Source organism: Cololabis saira, chromosome 1 (genome assembly GCF_033807715.1).
Source record: "Cololabis saira isolate AMF1-May2022 chromosome 1, fColSai1.1, whole genome shotgun sequence".
Lineage (NCBI taxonomy): Eukaryota > Metazoa > Chordata > Actinopteri > Beloniformes > Belonidae > Cololabis > Cololabis saira.
In genome coordinates this window covers 15,879,477-15,898,425 of record NC_084587.1, presented here as the reverse complement: position 1 = coordinate 15,898,425, position 18,949 = coordinate 15,879,477, and the positions used below count along the sequence as shown (strand labels likewise).

The 18,949-nt window shown below is 38.6% G+C and overlaps 1 protein-coding gene across 4 annotated transcripts in view; it reads left to right on the top strand.

Annotated features, from left to right (window-relative positions):
• tbc1d1 (TBC1 (tre-2/USP6, BUB2, cdc16) domain family, member 1) overlaps positions 1–18,949 on the top strand; it is a 70,754-nt gene that overhangs the window by 19,791 nt on the left and 32,014 nt on the right. For 3 of the 4 annotated variants that reach the window (XM_061710874.1, XM_061710934.1, XM_061711104.1), the window contains 12 exons: positions 3,426–4,022; positions 6,326–6,415; positions 6,495–6,599; positions 8,783–8,915; positions 9,383–9,474; positions 10,124–10,240; positions 10,457–10,582; positions 11,234–11,385; positions 12,987–13,250; positions 15,247–15,366; positions 15,699–15,812; positions 15,977–16,110. In XM_061710874.1, coding sequence (XP_061566858.1) covers positions 3,426–4,022; positions 6,326–6,415; positions 6,495–6,599; positions 8,783–8,915; positions 9,383–9,474; positions 10,124–10,240; positions 10,457–10,582; positions 11,234–11,385; positions 12,987–13,250; positions 15,247–15,366; positions 15,699–15,812; positions 15,977–16,110 — 2,044 coding nt within the window. The remainder of the gene's footprint in view (positions 1–3,425; positions 4,023–6,325; positions 6,416–6,494; positions 6,600–8,782; positions 8,916–9,382; positions 9,475–10,123; positions 10,241–10,456; positions 10,583–11,233; positions 11,386–12,986; positions 13,251–15,246; positions 15,367–15,698; positions 15,813–15,976; positions 16,111–18,949) is intronic. The other variant, XM_061711019.1, reaches the window with a different exon arrangement.

Here is an 18,949-nt window from a genome sequence, read left to right as displayed (position 1 = left end):
CCATATGGCAGGTTAGCTCTTGGTGAGGTGTGGCTTCTTCTTTTATACATGGAAAGTTAGTTTTTTTACACACTGTCATCTGTATTTATTTCAGTGTTTAAGCATCAGAACTATTGCAAACAGCCACCTGTTTCTTGATGTGTACTGTCAGCCTGAATGGCTTTGGCCTAAATCTCTAGAAACAGGAAGATTAATGTCCTTTGCATAACTAACAGATTTTCTGGAATGATATGTGCTAAAATACGTTTTAGATTCGCCTGACCAAAAAACCCTAATCGTTATCCTCTTCGATACAAAGAATTAGTCCGGGTCTGGATCCATCTTTGGTTTCCAGGGTGCCGTACCAATGGATGCACAAGAAACCACCTCTTGCCACCACTGGATAGAAATACAACATAAAAAAGAAACCAAGCATGTGATAATAATAATAATAATTAATAATAATAAAATAATATTTTTTGTGGTTGACCTCGGTTGCAATCCAGGGGCTTGAACCTGACCTCCAGTCCTCCAGACAACCACTAGGCTACCACTCCCCCATGTGATATTGGCAGAGCAACATTCATCTTACCTGCAAAATTCTCTGTTTGATTCAAAATATGTCACATGAATCGTGTAGATCCAAAGAGCATCTTCGAAATAACACAATTGTTGAAACACAACACGTTCGCACAAGTATGTTGGCTAATCACAACCAAGATGAGGGTATTGCTTACTTCCCGTGTATGTAGTGCAACGAAGTAGGGCTGCACGATTCTGGACAAAATGAGAATCACGATTTTTTTGCTTAGAATTGAGATCACGATTCTCTCACGATTTTTTTCCAATATAAAATTTATTGCACTTATTACTTTAACTTTGCAACAGCTGAACAAAAATATAATAACAATAAACATCTCTTGTCTTCTTTACACAAACCTTTGAATAATTTAAACAATAATAACAATTTTGAACAATATTTGTTCCTCCCTGAGTTGAACACCCTTTCAGAAAGGGGACTTGTAACAGATCCTGTAGTTCTGAGGCAACAAATTATTCCTCTGGCTGGGATGAACCCCCCATTGCCTTTTGCTGCTATTAAGAAGCTGCCGATACAAAAGGTAAACGTTACAAAAAATATGATGGTGCTTGATAAAAGACTGGCATCAACTTTGTAACAGCTGACATTGAACATAAAAACAATAAACATCTCTCTTGTCTTTAAATAATTTAAACAATAATAACAATTTAACAATATTTGTTCCTCCCTGAGTTGAACACCCTTTCAGAAAGGGGACTTGTAACAGATCCTGTAGTTCTGAGGCAACAAATTATTCCTCTGGCTGCTTTTTGCTGTAACAGCTGACATTGAACATAAAAACAATAAACATCTCTCTTGTCTTTAAATAATTTTAACAATAACAATTTTAACAATATTTATGTGTCAGGTGATGAGAAAGGTAGATGTTTCTCCAAATGTAATCCACAATCATTAACAAAATATAACAAACATGACAACATGATAGTTGACCATGACAGGACTACAACAACCTAGAACATAGGCCTAGTCCTTTTTTTATGCAGCCATCTTTAAAAAAAAAAATAAAAAAATAATAATAATTTTATTTTATTTTTTTATTTTTTTTAAATCGTCGTCATTTGGAAATGAGATTGCGTTCAAGCATGAATCGAGATCGCGATTTTTTAACGATTAATCGTGCAGCCCTACAACGAAGGCAATTTTTCAAGCTAACTCTGGAAGACTTTAATGGATGCCAGGGTTAGTTTTGAGATACGTCTTCAACGATATAATATGGTGTCTAACTTGACATTAAGTAGCTAAGTCAGTAGCTACTTAATTGGTTCAGCAACTTCTTACTTGCATGTGTAGTGGGCCTAATTCTGCGTTGTGTTTTTCAGTAGGAACAGACACACTCCGGAATGGTCTCAGCTTAATTTATTCTCCTTGCTGCATTATGGAGAAGAACATTGAATGTTTACAACTTTTTCATGCACGCTCTCTGTGCTCCTGCTGGTTAAGGTCACGGAGCAAAGAGGAAGTAAGACCCAATAGCATAACCAAAAATAAATAAAATGCAAATGACATCAGTTTAAAGAAACCTCTATCAAAAAAGTACAAAATAACTTTAACTATAGCTTAACTCACATACCTGCATTATGGAGAAGAACATTGAACGTTTACAACTTTTTCATGCACACTCTGTAACAACATAAGGAAAAATCACAAAATGTCTCCTGTTAGCAACCAGACTCAACAGTTCCCTCTAGCGTGACTAGCTACATAGCAGCCTTGCGGCACTCACAGACTGCAACAACTTCTCCTCTACTTACAAATTTATGCATGACAGGTAATATTTTAAAAGTTCTGCAATATAACAAAATGACTACACCAACCTTACAATTATTTTTAACTATCATGAATTCATATATGTGTTGAACATTAACAAGAACATATACACTAATACCATTTTCTCCCCGCATATTAACAGCTCTCAAATAAATAAAATAAAACATGACAGCAAAAGAATTGCCTTTCAAAATAAAAGCCTGCACTTCGCTGCCTTGTTCATTATATGACGCAACATCACACCACTACACATGAACGTTCCACCAAAGATGTGTTATTTTGGAAGATGCTCTTAGTATCTGCCAATTCATCAGAATTACATTTTTTGATTCAAATAGCGGATTTCGATAGAAAGCCGTGACCTTGCAAGTATGATCGGACAAGTATCAACAAAAGGCATCCAAAATACTGTGCAGTGGAGTAGGAACACCTTTGAAAGGTTGTTGCTTTTGCAATTAAAACATTTTTGTCCAAAGTATTATTAGCAATTCTGCAGCTATCTTGGTTGTTTTTAAATAGTGGCCCTTGGGCAGTCCTGAGTGAGCAACTGTACCTTCCTGGTGTTGTGGTTTGGTACGTTCTGTACCAGAGGAAATGGTTGTCCCAGGAAATTGATCCATTTCATGTTAGTGAATTTTTTGCGGAGGATATGGCTGATTGGGGTAGCGTTTGACTGTGTCAAGGTGAAAAATTTCAGAAAAAAGTTACAAAAATCAAGCATTGAACATCCAAATAGTCTAGCTCTGTAAAACATGCCTCAAACTAATTCAGTACAATAGCTATCTTTTTTTTTCTCTAAACCTAGTAGAAGAAAAAGATGACAAAATCATTAGTGGAAAAAAATCTAGTCATGAACCACAAAAGTATCTCCTACTTTGAAGTTAATGGATGTGATCTCATTTCCATATGTGGCCATTATTTGTTTGTAATAAGTGTAACTGTTGCTGAGCTCTACAATAATTAATGATCTCATTTCCATATGTGGCCATTATTTGTTTGTAATAAGTGTAACTGTTGCTGAGCTCTACAATAATTAATCATTACAGTCATTGTCATCACTGTCTTGTTATCTTTGCAGGTCCCTGAGATCATCAGTACGCTAAGACAGGCTGGGAAAAGCTCTGCACGCAGCAATGACATCACCACTTTTCCCAACAAGACTTCCACTGCTCTTGGAGGCGGCGATTCCTCTGAAACAAGTGACCCCTGTCTCTCCACTACAGCAAACCCCACAGCTCTCACTTCTGTCGTCACTCCGACAACCTTTGCCAAAAAGTTTGAGGTCCTGTTTTGCGGCCGAGTCAGCGTCGCCCACAAGAAAGCTCCACCCGCCCTGATAGATGAGTGCATCCAGAAGTTCAGTCAGCTGCACGGCTCGGGGACGGCTGATAAAGGAGGAAATGGCGGGGGATTGGTGGTCGGGCTGAGGAGGGCATTAAACTTCCAATCCAATGGACTGGGGAGTACTTTAGTTGGTAATGGTGCGGCGGGGACCGTTGCCGCTGGGACACGCCCGTCTCTGTCCAAGCGAAATACCAGCTTCCCCAGTCTGCATGGCCTGGATGAGAATGGGCTTTCACCAGAAATTTCTAATGCTAACACTACAGATCCACTGGCCCGCTCCACAAAAGTCCAGCCCACCAGCCTGCAGGAAAACAGGACCATGCTGTTTACGGTAATTTTCACTCATACATAACGCTCAAATGAAGTGATTTAAATGTTGAGCTTTGAAGTGTTTTCAGTAGTTTAGCATATAATTCAACAAACAGATATTTCAGCTATATTCATGTGTATTTAATGATATAGTCACCAGACACACAGCACAGAAGGAGCACCAGAACATCATCATGTTTCCCATCTCATAGTTATATTCTTTTTGACTCTTATGCTCATTATAGACATTTCTCTAACAGAAGACTGCGGTCAAGTCTGGTGCAATATCGTAAACGTTAAAATACATTACTATTTTAAAGGTGTGATTTGGTCACCCATGCTGTAGAGTGGGTACAGCAGTGGGGGACTAAATCACACCTCCACAGTAATGTCTTATTTTACTGTTTTACAGTATTGCAGCAGACACAAATTTAGCTGAGCTGCCAGACAGTGTGTTAACAGTGTGTGAGAAACAATTCTCATATAGTTGTATTAATGAAATATAAAATTTTTCAAGTCGGACTTCAAGTCTACATTTCTGAAATCACATTGTCAAACTCCCGAAGATATTTAGTACCATCGGTTTCTGTCCGATTTTATTCCACCTCAGTATTTTTCATTGTAATTAACTTAATCTAGTTCATAAGGTTGTCCTATAGGGGCAGTTTTGGGTTATATTGTAGTCAGTACGGGACTTTCTGTAACTACTTCTTTAGGGGTTTTACAGCACTTGTGTCACTGTGGAACTTAATAGTACTTCTACAAGTGGAAAAGCACTATTTAATTATATACCCACACTTTTCTTAACAATATAAACCTATTATTATGTTACTTTGCAGTAACAGTGCACGATTGGTAACTCTAGGTGCGTTTACATTAGTGATTGTTCCGGGTAGTTTTCCCAGTTAAAAAAGCAAAGAAAGCAAAAACAAAGCATCCCTTATGTTGACCTATTTTGTCCTTTCTTTATTCTGTTGCTCCATTCATCTTTTTCCCCTCCTTTTATGCCGCTGGCCATTTGCAAACACCAAGAAATGTGCATGACCGCCATCACGTGGTCAATAGTATTTTCTGTTTGGGTCTTGTGTGTCTATGGTGTGATGGAGACCCGCCATCTGAAGGGGCCGAGGAGGAGGTTGTCCCCGTTAGAGGTTCCTGTTGGGTGGGTTTACCCTGGACCCCCACTGACAGAAACATAATGTACCTACTATGATGCATTTTTGAATTGAGAAATGTCCACACCTCTTTTCTGAGAGAGAGCACGGTTATTTTTCTCGTTGGCTTGTCTCCTTTTCCTTCTCTTATGAGAACAATAAACACCGTTAAATCCTTTTCAAACACCAGTCGTCATTTTAAGACAAAAAAGTTTTTTATAGCGTAGAAAAATCAGTTGCATATTTCTGGTGTTTTAAAATGTTGCAAGTACCACATTGCAGAGCCTGCTCTCAGTTCAGACCTTGTCATGTCATGCTCTGTAAATGTATCATGTGTTTTACTGATATAAGAAGCTTCCCTTTAAATGCAATAAAAAAAACCAGAACAGAACAAAGAGTTACACTGCTTTCCAGATTAACATTAGTGTTCCTGCGGTCGTCGCTCCTGTGGTTTACTGAGCTATTTCCTCAGAATCCTGGAGTCTGCAAACTCCTGATACACATCACTTGTGAACAGCAAAGGAGTAGAGGAGCAAAGATGTTGCGGTATAATATTGTCTTGGCATATACAAATGCTGACTGCAGCTCAAAATGCTCACAGCTACACTTGTCTCTTTGACCTTTACTTGCTCTTGTTGGGAGTTTGCCATTTCCTGTGTGTGGTCCAACTAGGAAATGGTCATCACTGGCAAAGGAACCATTAATGTCCTACTCAGCAGATACAGATGACTGACACTCACGATACCCAATCTTGCTGCCAGAGTGACCTCATCCATGAGATGTTATGATATCCCTTTTTTTCCCCCTCGGCTTTAAAGTCACAAATTAAGAATGTATTGTTTCCTTGAAAGGTGTTATTATTGTTTGGCTCATTATGAACAACTGAGTACTCCCTTTTATTGTAGGAATGACTCATCTAATAATGTTTGTGTGATATGGCTGGCAAAAATTCCCCGATTCGTCCTAAAGATGACTCACTGCCAACAAAGAAAATTACATGAGATTACATCATTTCACATATTGGGGGAAAAAAGTACAGACACAATCATTTTAGTTCATCTAATGTGTTTTTTTCACTGCTTTAAAAAAAAGCCTCTGCCGGTTCTCTGTAACACACGGACATACAATCTTGGTTGTAATTTCTACTTTGTTTTTTCTTGATTTGTTTCAGGTGGGCAGGTCTCAGATCTTCCTGGTTAGTCCCGACACTAAGAAAGTTGCCATAGAGAAGAGTTTCAAAGAAATCTCCTTCTGCTCACAGGTATGAAGAGCTGCGTTTTTCCACACGAGTGTCTTGAGTTTGTTTAATTTTAAAGCTTTTTTTTTTAAATCTCTTTCAGGGTATTCGTCATGTTGATCACTTCGGCTTCATTTGCAGAGAAACAGATGAAGGGGGCAACTGCCACTTTGTGTGCTACATCTTCCAGTGCACTGATGAATCACTGGTGAGATGTTGTGAATATGGATTCTCACTTTTTGCATTCATAACACCAGTAGTTATTAGTTGCAGCAGCTCTGGGTATATCGTATAATTCTTTACAACAATTTTCTGCTGAGGTTTTCCCCCGTAAATCACACTTTTCTTTTTCTTTTTACATTTTTCCACCTTGGTCTGGGAGCTGTGCTGCTTAAGGGATTTCAAAGTGTAATTCCGGGACTTTTTAACATTTGTTGTGATGAGTAACCATACCAACAGGAAAGTTGCAGAAACTTGGAGTGCTGATTAGGGAAAATATTGGGAATTGAGTCTTACACACGGAGATGTGGCTGCAGGAAATACCTCTCTAGGCTGATTTCAGTAAATACGGTGGAGAAATAAATTGCAAGTCGAGCAGAAAAGGAGGGATTGCAGTATTTAATAACAGGAGTCTAAACAGCCAGAAGACTGAACTGTGCTTATTTGGTAGCAGGTTTCAAAACATGTCTGCAGTGTTGGCAGGTTACCTGTGTAACCTGCCAACACTGCATGTGAGACCCACATAGAATGTCCAACAGGTAACACACATACGTCTCAAGTTAAGTCTAACTGCTGTCTCAAGTTAAGTCTAACTGCTCCTAAAGTTTTATTTTTATCAATTTGTCAGATGAAATGCTAATATGCAAACTCTAACAAAGAATCATAGAGATTTGTACAGGAAACGTGTAATTTGTTCTGGCGAGACATAATCAGCAGCTTTCCACCTGGCTGGATGTGGACATGTGTACTTCCACCTGAGGGGGAAATCTATCAAAGCAACTTCACTGGATATTAATTCCCAGCACTAAAACTGCTGGACTAAATGGAGAAACACTGCAGATGATGCTGTGATGGATTTTGTCGTTTCAAGTAGAGATGTATTTCCTCAAACTGTTGTTTTTAACCTTTTTGAAAAAGATGCACGATCTCAGAAAGTGAAATACCTTGTGACTTTTCTAAGTCAATCATCTGCTTGTTCCTGTGTATGACAGGACTTTCTTTCCTTTTCCCGTTCACATTAGGACCACTGGGCCAAAACGTAAAGCATATTATTTGATAATACCGTAATGAGTTGGAGACATTGTGGCTTATTAACCTGCCTACTTTTGGGTATTCTGTTTTGTTAACCCTCTCAAGGTTTAGATCAGTTGTTGCCAAGATATAAATGCTACATCCCAATGCATTTGTGGGGATCCCTGGAGATCTCAGCCGAGCCCTTCTCTGCCTCCACTAAGTGCTCCCTCTCAGTTCAGATAGCTGATTAAACCATTAAGTCTACAGAGAAAATAGGAACGGTTACAATTAAAAATGTCCTGTTTTATATAGTTGGACCTGCTTTAAAAACACTAATTTAAGAATATGAACACCTCTTGAAATGCATGTTGTGTTTTTGGTTTTTATCTTTTGTAATGTGTATTTCCTTTCTAATTCAAAATGGCAACATTTGTAAATCCATCCTGACCTTACTTGACCTTTTTAAGTTTGTTTCTATAAGTTATTTGATGAACAGCCTCCTGAAACCTGACATCTTTCTGCAAAAGAAAAAACTAAATATTTTGTCCACTTAATTTTTCAATATATTTATACAAATATTTGTTCCTTATATTTGTCTATATGAACAAAAAGGCTTCAAAATGCTGACAAACATTAGGGTTCAAGGGTTAAAACATTCAAATGATGCTACATGGCTGAAAGGCAGATGCACACATTTTATCTAAATGGATAAAAAGTTACGAAAACCTTCAGAACAAAGTGCAAATCAACATCTTGCAAGTTTGCCAGTATTTTTTTCCCCTCCATTTTAAATTGAACATGTTTTTAAATCAAAGTATCTTTGACTCACTGCATTTGTGCTGTTGAGTCACGATGCGTCAAATGAAACCCTGACATCACACCGGGAATTACCTCGGCTAAACCTGGTCTTTTATTGCCAGGGGATGGAGAAAATTTGAACTTCTCTCTTATTGTTGCATATTTCCATGTACATGTACTGTGAGTCATTTCTCTCTTTTTTTATTGTTTTGTGCAAATGCAGACAGATTTGTTAAATATAAAAGTTTCTGAATACTTCAAATGACGGAGAGATGCTGGTGATATCATCACTCATGAACTCAAACACAATAATAAAGTGACTTTTATGAAAGATTAACAAGCGTTCTATTTCTGTTGTAGGTGGATGAGATCATGCTGACTTTGAAGCAGGCGTTCTCGACGGCAGCCTTGCAGCAGAATGCCAAAACTCAGAGCCAGCAGTGTGACAGCTGCCCCATGCAGCAGCTCCACAGGCTGTGTGAGAGAATAGAAGGTAGTTTATGGTCTTTATGAGACAATCCTTGCAATAATCAATATTCTGATCAGTTTGATATTATAAGTTGAGTGGAAATTATGGATTTTTTCCCTGACTACCACATTGAGCTTTATCAAGAGAAACAAACAGGTGGCACTATGAGCATGTTGTTAATCACCAATTTACTTGACGTATGAAAATATTTAGGAGGAAATAAAGCTGCTGCTTTTCTTTTTTTAAACCATTTTTGATGCATCCTTATCAAGGGACACAATAAAACCAAAAGTTGACACCTCATCCTTCCCCAGAAATGTGCAGGTCCCTGTTACTTTTGTATGGAAAGAAAAAACATTACTCAATATTGTGGAAAGGAGTGCCAGTAATGTTTTATTGATTAATTTTTTTGCATTTTAAATGTTAATGTAAAATAAGTTGGAATTGAGATATATATGGTTTTTCTATTGTGTTTTCTTTCTTTTTTGTAGGTGTGCACCCATCTAAAACAAAACTGGAGCTTCAGAAACACTTGGCCACTTTGGACAACCAGGAGCAAGCTTCAGTCTTTGAAAACACTATGGTAAATTATCCGTATCCGCGGACCTGAGGGGCTCGGTGCGAATTCCTAAAGATCTCTTAGAGGTGACTTCAAATAGAAAACAAACCAGCCAGTTAACAGCTCGTGGGCTGAATCACTGTGGAAATCACAAGTTTTTCCCGTGACATATGCAGTGACGCACAACGTAAATATTTCAGGCACATATTTTTTCTGTTCTGTTCGATTTTCTCTGGAACTACTTTATATAATGTTGTTTTTACAATTTTTATGCTGTATCCAAAACATATTTTGAACTATTTGATTGCCTTGCGTAAATCCTTGAAAGACATGTTACAACAGATAAAGAATATAAAGGGAAAGCAAATTAATATTCCTCAGACTTGGCCGCCATCTACTGGTAATGCAGCCAAACTACAACAATTTCATGAAGTTTTTTTTTTTAAGGGCGGTATTTATTTAAATGAAATAAATGATGGAGAACCAGAGCTACTTGTATGTTTTTCCAGATTTGATTTTGTATGACATCCTTTCTAAAAAGAAACCAACAACTTTAAAGTTAAAAAGGAGCGGAAACACTAAATAAACTACCCGAGGTTGGTTCCTAGGGCATGTACTACTGTTGTATGATATCAAAAAAATATTTTTCTTGTAACCCCTTTTGTGCATTTAGCGAGCTCGCCCTAAGAGCGATCAGGAAGAAAATGAGTTAGTGATTGCTTCTCTGCGGGGTCTGTATGAGGAGAAACAGAAGAACCACCAGCACACTCTGCCTGGAGATGGCAAACAGGTACGTTTTGAACCCTCTTAAACATGTTGGTTTGACCATTGCAGCTTCGTTTTAATTACTCTCTATTCAAGTCCTACATTTATTCCTTAAAATCAATACACAACCAAATCTTTTGATTGAAAAGGAAAACAAAATCACTTATTCACGTAGTGTCTAAGCCATTTCCCTTCTCCGATGTGTGTGGCTGTATCATCCTCTCCATTTCTGTGTATGTAGTTGTGTGAGGATGCAGCTCCAGCAGCTCAGGAGGCTCAGCAGCAGAGCAGCAGCCGTCAGCGACTGGAGCAGTTCAAGAGTCGAGCCAAACGCTCTCTCACTGAATCGTTGGAGGGCATCTGGAAGGTATGACGCTATGACCCGCTAAGCTTGCATTTGCACCAACAAAGTTTGTTTCATGGAAATGTATTTGCTTAACATAAAGCCTTTTTTCGAAAAGTTAAAGCGCTTTTGCAGTTAACTTCACAAATACTTGAAGTTTTACTTTTTGTTATGTTTGTGCCTTTTCTTGTTTTAGACTGAGAATCTTTTGTTCTAATATGAGATTCCGTTTTATTAGTTATTTGTTGGACCTCTTAAGAAATAAACCAGATATTTAATTTGTGCAGGGGCTCCCGTACTTTTACATAAATCCCATATACATTATGCTGTGTTGTCATCATTTGATGTTTGTTGTCTTCTGTTTTGATTAATCTTCACAATGAGCATTACAGGTGAACAGATCAAATTGCAATTTTTTTAATTCTTAATGCACTTTTTTTATCTTTATGCGCTGCTTGTTTTCACCCACACTTATTGTGTGATCCTAGCAGCCTGTTTTTATGCTTAAAGATGGCTGTTGTCTGGTCACAAGTGGTGACTGGAAACACATGTTTCCATATTAACTCCGGGTGTAAAATGCAGCACTTGTGATTGGATTACATAACATGTATAAACATACTTTAACGTTTCATTTAAGGAACATGTCTGTAACTCTTGTATGTGTACCGTTGGCAGGGAAGCAGCAAGAGTAGACTTCAGACGGACAACAGTGAGGAAACTGAGAGTAGCTCTTCCACTTGTACCGTCAGCAGCAGCAGCCAGTACCAGCCCTGTCTCGACGACCCCTTGCCTGCTTCTTCTGCTCTGCAGCCCACCAGCCCACTCAGGTAAGCACACATGAATGCATTCACCCACCACTAACCTGTCCTATCCCTGAGCAGTCAGAGCTTTAAATCAGGGAGCAGATTCCTTTCTCTGTTTGAATTGCATCATTTCTTCCACTGGCTCGGCATATAGTGATACAATAAAATGTGTCTTCTGCTACTTAGACAGACATTATAAAGTTAGATCCAGGAAATTGAGGATGTTGGACACTCACACGCACACTTCAGCTGATGAATTATCTAGCTAGGACAAACGCAAAACTTAGTTTCTCATCTTTTGTTTAGATCTAGATATGACTCGTTTACATTGTGTCCATACCATGTATTTCTCCTCACTCAGTACGTTTGCATGCACTTATAGAAATTCAAATTGTTGCCTTAATACGGTGGTCGGCAACTGGCGGCCCGCGGGCCAAAATTGGCCCGTCTCCAATAATATCTGGCCCGCCAGATGACATTGAAAATTTGATAAATATTTTTTTTTTTGTATATTTTTTTATTTTTTTATTTTATTTTTTTATTATTTACTATCACAAAAACGACAATTTCATAGAGAATTCAAAGCCTTTATTTAGAAAAGATAAAATAAAATAAAAGTAGGATCTTCATGATTCCGGACGCACACAATTCTGTTCCCTGTCACCTGTAGCATAGGGGGTCCTTAATTAGAGGTGCACACAAATATTCAGGAGTGACGTAGGCACAGACTCCCGACAAAACTCCTAAAGCTGTTGAAATGGTAAGACGATAACTTACCTTGAGTTTTGCTGTTGGTCTTTTAAATGGTAAAACGTCCATTATATGTGTAAAAATACGTCGGAAAATCCGCCTCATTTGCATATCCTCTCACTGGCTTCAGCAGACACAGAGGTGCTCCGTGTGCACGTACTGACTGTCCTGTGCTACTGTTCATAGGTGCGTCATGGGTTTTTCATGTGTTTAATGTCGTTCTGTGTATTTTAAAGAAGGACTGCATTTGTTAGTAGCTTGGCAGAAAATAATATTATTATCACCAAGTTACTTATAAGCGGTTTCATAACGCAGCCACAGAGTAGCGCTAAAGCAGTAATAACACACTAATAACAGTCTGCAGCAAATTCAAGTTACTTTATTTAAACTAATGACTTTCCTAAATTACTTTTTTGTACAAGATATAATAGTATGATAATACTAGTAGCCTATAGATAAGGGGGAAAAAGTTTTGTTTAGTAGAAAAAAAAACATGTTTCGCCTGATTGATGTGATGTTCTGGCCCACCATTCAGTTGCTCCGAAAAAATTTGGCCCTAGGCCAAATTTACTTGCCGACCCCTGCCTTAATACGACCGATATCGAAATTTTAAAAGCCATGTATACACCTTAGCCAGGCTGTAGTCCAGCCGAACTGAAGCTCTTGAGTTCGAGCTTTTAGTTCCAGATTATGCGTCCTAATTCGAGTTATTTCAGCATGTATACGCAACCGTGGGAGCGGGAATAATAACAGTCACGGCATCATAACTTCTCTGAACCTCCAGTTTTATCCTTAGCTACTGTAGACTGTTGCCAATAGCTTGATTAAGATGTGCATGCAACCGTACTGAATGTCTCTTCTTGCAATATCTGCAGATGCCACAACTCCACAGGGGACCTGAAGCGCCTTGACGCCTCTGTTTCCCTTTCACCCTCGTCCCCCTCTTCGACCCCCGATGCCGAGCCTCGGAGCTTCCGCCGGCGGGCCAGCACCTTCAGTCATTCCCCCTCCCCTTCCTCAGTCTTCGAGTACTCCCCGCTGCACAAATTTACCAGCGTGGCACAGGACCCGAGTGCAGCCAGCAAACCCAAGCTTGTACGACACTACTCCGTCAGCACAGATTCCCCTCACCAGAGCAAGTACGTCTGCCAGTCCCTATTTTGTTTTTGTATATTAAGACAAATATTTGAAAATGTACATGCTGTGTGTTTGAAGCTGAAACAAACCAAGACGCATGTTAATCATTTATTCTTTTTTTATACAATAATATGACAACCAAGCTGGTTATTTAATATTCTGAGATCTAAATGTGCATGAAGTGTCAGTTAAAGGTTTAAACATTTCTCCCTCGGGGAAGCATCCTCTGGTGTGGCTAGGAATAATAGTCAAGTAACTCCCTGATGAATTATTCTTTATCAAGTGAGACAGCTTTGAACAGCGCCTGGTCTCACTCACTTACAAAGACTTATAAACAGCATTTGTAGTACTAGAAATTATGTTTTGTTCAGGGTAGTTAGTATAATAGCTTTGGCATATATTACTCCTTCAGGGGCACTCATGAAATAATCTGGAGCAGCCGACATCTCTGGTCCTTATGTGCACATACCCAGTGTGTTTAGACAGTAAGGGAATTTTTGCTTCTCCAAAGGAAATAAACTCTGAAGGGTGTGGAGATTCAACACCGGGGTGGGGTAGTGTCATGAAGTGACATCAGCGAAGTCAGACTCTCCTTGGGAGAGCTGAGGCTGGGGTTAGAGATTATTGGGACCGTGACGGTAATCAAAGGTCCACCTTTCTGTTTCAGATTTCATGCACGCTCACTGAAACGAGGTGTGGTACGTGTGGCACAAAATTAATTAGTCTAGCATTTCCCCAAAAAGTAGAGCAGAATGTGTGGATGGAAGGATTGAAAAGTGTGGAGAACTTGAGGTCATGGGAAAAAAAAAACAATCCTGCTGCAATTTAAGCAGAAGAAGAGAAGCCTAAAACATTTTACTTTTAATTCAGAATACTTACTTCCTTGATTCAGTGGTTACCATGACCTAGATGACTGATCGGCACCAGAGTTTTGCCACCGCTTGCGGTATATTTGGTTGCAATATCAGCCTGCCATGTTGGTTTCGGAAATGTTCTGGTTTGTCAGCATTCTCTGATGGGGAGGCAGAGGTTGTTGTAGATCAGGTACATCTTTAAACCAGCTCTTAATATATTTCTTATTGCCTGCCACACCTTTTGACACTGTGGTTTCTGTAATTGACAAAAGTTTCCGTGAGTCACATGCTTGATCCATGCGTGCATCTTGTTTACAGTTTTGTCTTATTATTTTGGCTTATGAAAAGCACACAGTTCCCGATCAAAGTCATTTAACTGGTCTATTTTTCAAGGACCTGGTGGTCGTGGAGAGCTGCTTTTTAACGTGGAAACCTCCCGTCTGTACAGCATCCATGATCTTTAATAGCACTGTCACTGATAACTGCCTCGTGAGTTGCAAAGCCAGTTTGCGCGGTAGACATTGATCTATCAAGTTTGCAATATTTTTTCAATGATAAAGAAAGGAAAATGAAACTTGTTTGGCATTTGCAGAATGCCTCGTGACCACATCGTTTGGGTTTCTGTGTTGTGCACTCGTGTTTTACAGTCTGCCAGTAGTTCATGTGTTGTTTTTTTTTTTATTAAGTTCATGCTCTCTGTGAGTTTTCTGTAGAACAGTTGTGTAAACATAGATTAGATATTGGAAGACTGCATTGATGATTAATACGAACAGCACACTGCTTCATCTCAACCTTGAGCATCATCTTCACCTCCTCTCTTCAAATCTGCTGCAAACACTTTGCCTCCTGTTTTTCATGTTTAGCTTTCTACTGACATAAAGTAGACTTTGTACTATATACTTAAAAAAAAAAAAAAAAAAAAAAACATCACACATTTGATTTGATGTATAAAATGCAGATTCACTGATCAAATAAATGAGAATACTGAAACTGCACTTCACATACTAATTCAAAAACTACTTGTTGTCCAAGTTCTACTGTTCCTGTTTTTTTGCCTTTGCCGCTTTTTCTGTTTTCATGCATAGTCCAGTGTCTGTGACCGTCTCCTTTCCTCTTTCTTCCTGTATTTTTCACCGATTTTCAGAAATGTCCCAACCGACTCTACCCTTCCTCCTCTTCCCCCCTGCACTTCATCTCACTCTCCTCTCCTCCTCCATCATCCTCCTTCTTCACCCTCTTCTGGAGCCAGGTTCAATAAAAGAAGGTGAGAGTCCGGTTTTCAGTCCAACTCTCTGTAGTCTGTTCCATCTCATATGTGCTGATGTCAATCTCTCATCCATTCATTCGATCCTGATTTCCATTGTATCATATAAGTACCCACTCAAGCAGAGAAATATTAAATGTCTTAAGTTAAACAGTGGCCATTTGAAAGCTGATTGGAAATCAACTTGAACTTTTCCAATATTTTTTAATAAAAAAAAACATGCCCTTGCATATAAGTAGTAAAACAAAAAAAGCATTATGTCTCTGTGTGAAGTGGGTTTGTGCTTCTTTTGTCATTTGTATTTTGCTTCCTTTGCATCACCTCCATCTCAGTCCTCTGGGTGGTCTCCGTGCCCGTCTGCACTCCTCCTCCTCTGTCCCTAATTTTCTGAAATTTCCATTTCTGGCTCCTGTCCGAGAGAATGATTGTCCCGATCCAAAGAGCAGGTACCCACACTTCTAAAAACCAAATAATGATGATAAAGTCTTAATGTTTTTGACAGTACTATAATACTACTTCCTTTTGTACCTGTGCCAACTGTGTAGTCGTTCGCCTAAGTTACAGTGTCTTTGCACATGTGGCTGACATCTTTGCGTATTTGTGATTTCAGTGACGTAGCAGCACTCTCTACACCAGGAGCAGCGTCTGTGGTCGGAGAAAGCCCTCTGCGCAGCCACCGACACTCATGGAGGCAACAGATATTCCTGCGCGTCGCTACACCTCAGAAAGGCACAGACACCAGCGGTAGGAATCTGCTCAAAAAAGTTGTTAGATATGACCAAGAGTGTGGGAATATGTGGTCGAAGGTCTTTTACAAGTCCAAAGCCATGAAAATAGTATATTTTCCAGTGTGGCCTAAGAAATAAACTTGTTGTTATTATGACACAGATGCTTAATGTAACACCAGCACACACTAACTCTCCAAGATATCTTCATACACACTTTTCAAGGTTGTTTTTTTTTTAATGTTTTATCTTCCTCTTTTGTTATAAGTGTAAACCTTTTGTATACTTTTAGGCTAATTTGGCCTAATCCATCATAATTAGGAGTTTTTTGTGTCAAAGCTTTGGCACCTCCCTTGTTCTACCTGAATAACAGCCTTCCAGTGTTGTTTTGATTTGCTCTAAAGTTTTGTCAAAGCCGTTCAGAAACAATCAGCGTCTGTTGACAGACTCTGCTTTGATTGTCTTTGAAGGATTTTTATAATCCTTTTCATTGTGTCAGCTGAAACCTCTCTTGATGGCACCATGTGTGCAACAACTCGTTAATGCTTGCAAGGTCCCTCTCTTAATTACTGCTAAAACTAAGGCAATCTCACAACTCATGATTTGTCATTTTAAATGATCACACCCACATCAATTTCTATTTTGATTTAGATTGACAAATAACTTTAGAAAAAGGCCAAAGTTGTGTCATCCTCTGAAGAATAAATGGCTCCCACAACGGTTTTGACCCCAAACTATCACAAGTCGGACTTATTTGAGAGAGCAGCAATCAATTTAAGGAGGAGATGACTTGAGAAGTGAGCCAAGCCATCCTGCTGTGGCCAGGCAGAAACTTCTCTACATTGCCACTATGTGTCACTCTTTTGTTCAATGTGTTGGGATATACAGTATTACATAAGCAGAGAGCAAAACGGTGGTGATAGATCCAATTACCAAACTCTTCAGTGGAAGACCTTGATTTACCACTCCAGGCATTTGCTTCCTACAAACTAATGCACATGATCTTGATACATAGATGATCATTTCCATACTTACCTTAATGATATACAGTAACAGCTTGCTGTATGCTAATTTTATGGAAAGATATAGATATACATGTGGACGTAGACATATATAACCATCGGAAGGGAGAATACATATGAGATGTTTGCCTTGAGCAAATAAAAATGATTGTTTTGAAAATATCCGCGCCGCCAGCCGTTCTAGATGAGTGAAAAATACAAGGAAATAACAGTCTTTTACAAATAGTCATGTTGCTTCAACCTTTGATGACTTTGAAAGATGAATCACCTGTAGCATTACCTGTCAGCCTGTGTGTTATATAGGAAGACGGGGGAAACATGCTCGTGCTTGCATGTCATCGGATCTCGCATTTCTGATAATTATACATACCGTCTGTAGTATAACATAGGTGTTGAAAGTCAAGATAGTTGGGTTGGCCAGGCTGTAATCCCTGTATAGGTTGTTTGCGTGACATGTTGATCCACATGCTCAAAGACATTTTTTACAGAGCTGTAAATATGTTGGTGCTTTTTTTCTTTATTTTCTTTTTTTTTTTCCCTAAAGTCTTTCAGTGAGGCCACCTGGTTTCTCCTTTCAGGATAACTGATATTAAAAGTTTGAGTCAGTAGGGTGGGGGCAGTGCAGGCATTTTCCTGTCAGTTTCTGCCAGACCAACTGCACAGTTTACATAATAGGTAAAGCATTTTCCCGACACAATAAGGCAGCACTTATGGCGAGCGTGAAATCGGCGCAGTGACAGGTTGTTGCAATAACACAGTAAAAGTAGAAATGGCCACTTTACTTTATCCCTTTCCACTTTGCAATTTTTTTTTTTGTGTGTGTCTAAATAACCAGTCATTGTGACGTGTAAACAGAGGTGGGTAGAGTAGCCAAAAATTGTACTCAAGTAAAAGTACTGTTACTTCAGAATAATATGACTCAAGTAGAAGTAAAAAGTAGTCATCCAAATAATTACTTGAGTAAAAGTAAAAAAGTACTTGGTGAAAAAACTACTCAAGTACTGAGTAACTGTTGAGTAACGTCTGATTTATTTTTTTAACACAACCATTCAAACAGACAAAAGTACAAAATAATCATCTTCAGGCAAATTAAATCAATAAGATAATCACATAAATTAAAATTAATAAAACATAAAAAATAGCTTAAATTAAAATAATCATAAAGTAAATTCAAGTACTTTAATAAATAATAAAATAATAACAGAATAAAAAATAAATTAAGCACAAGTAGCACAAAATTTCAAGCCTTTGTACTTTTCTTTTTTAACCAGAACTAGAACAAGCCCATGAACTCATAGAAACTGTGTGTGTGTTTGAGTCTGTGTAAATGTGACAAAACATGCAAAAACAAACATTTTTCCCAAAGAATCACCCAGTGATGTCATGAGATTGACGCGTACGCGGATAAAAGGGATAAAAGAAAAGTAACAGCTCAACGTAGCCTAATGTAGCGGAGTAAGAGGAACAGTTTCTTCTTCACAAAACTACTCAAGTAAAAGTAAAAAGTATAGTGATTCAAAATTACTCCTAAAAGTACAAAATTTCCCAAAACTTACTCAAGTAAATGTAACGGAGTAAATGTAACTCGTTACTACCCACCTCTGCGTGTAAATATGAATATCCTTGTTCACCAGTGTGTGCTGCAGCCCTTTCAGGCCTCTTTCTATTGCTGTCATTTCCTTCATGTCTTGGAAGCATCATATAATGTGATGCAGGACATGAGGGCAGTAACTATGTGGAAAGTACAGGAACGGGAACATGACGCAAACAAAGCATACTTATCTGGTACAGCTATTATTTACAGTAAATGACTTACTGTCGTTTTCCTTGAAGTGT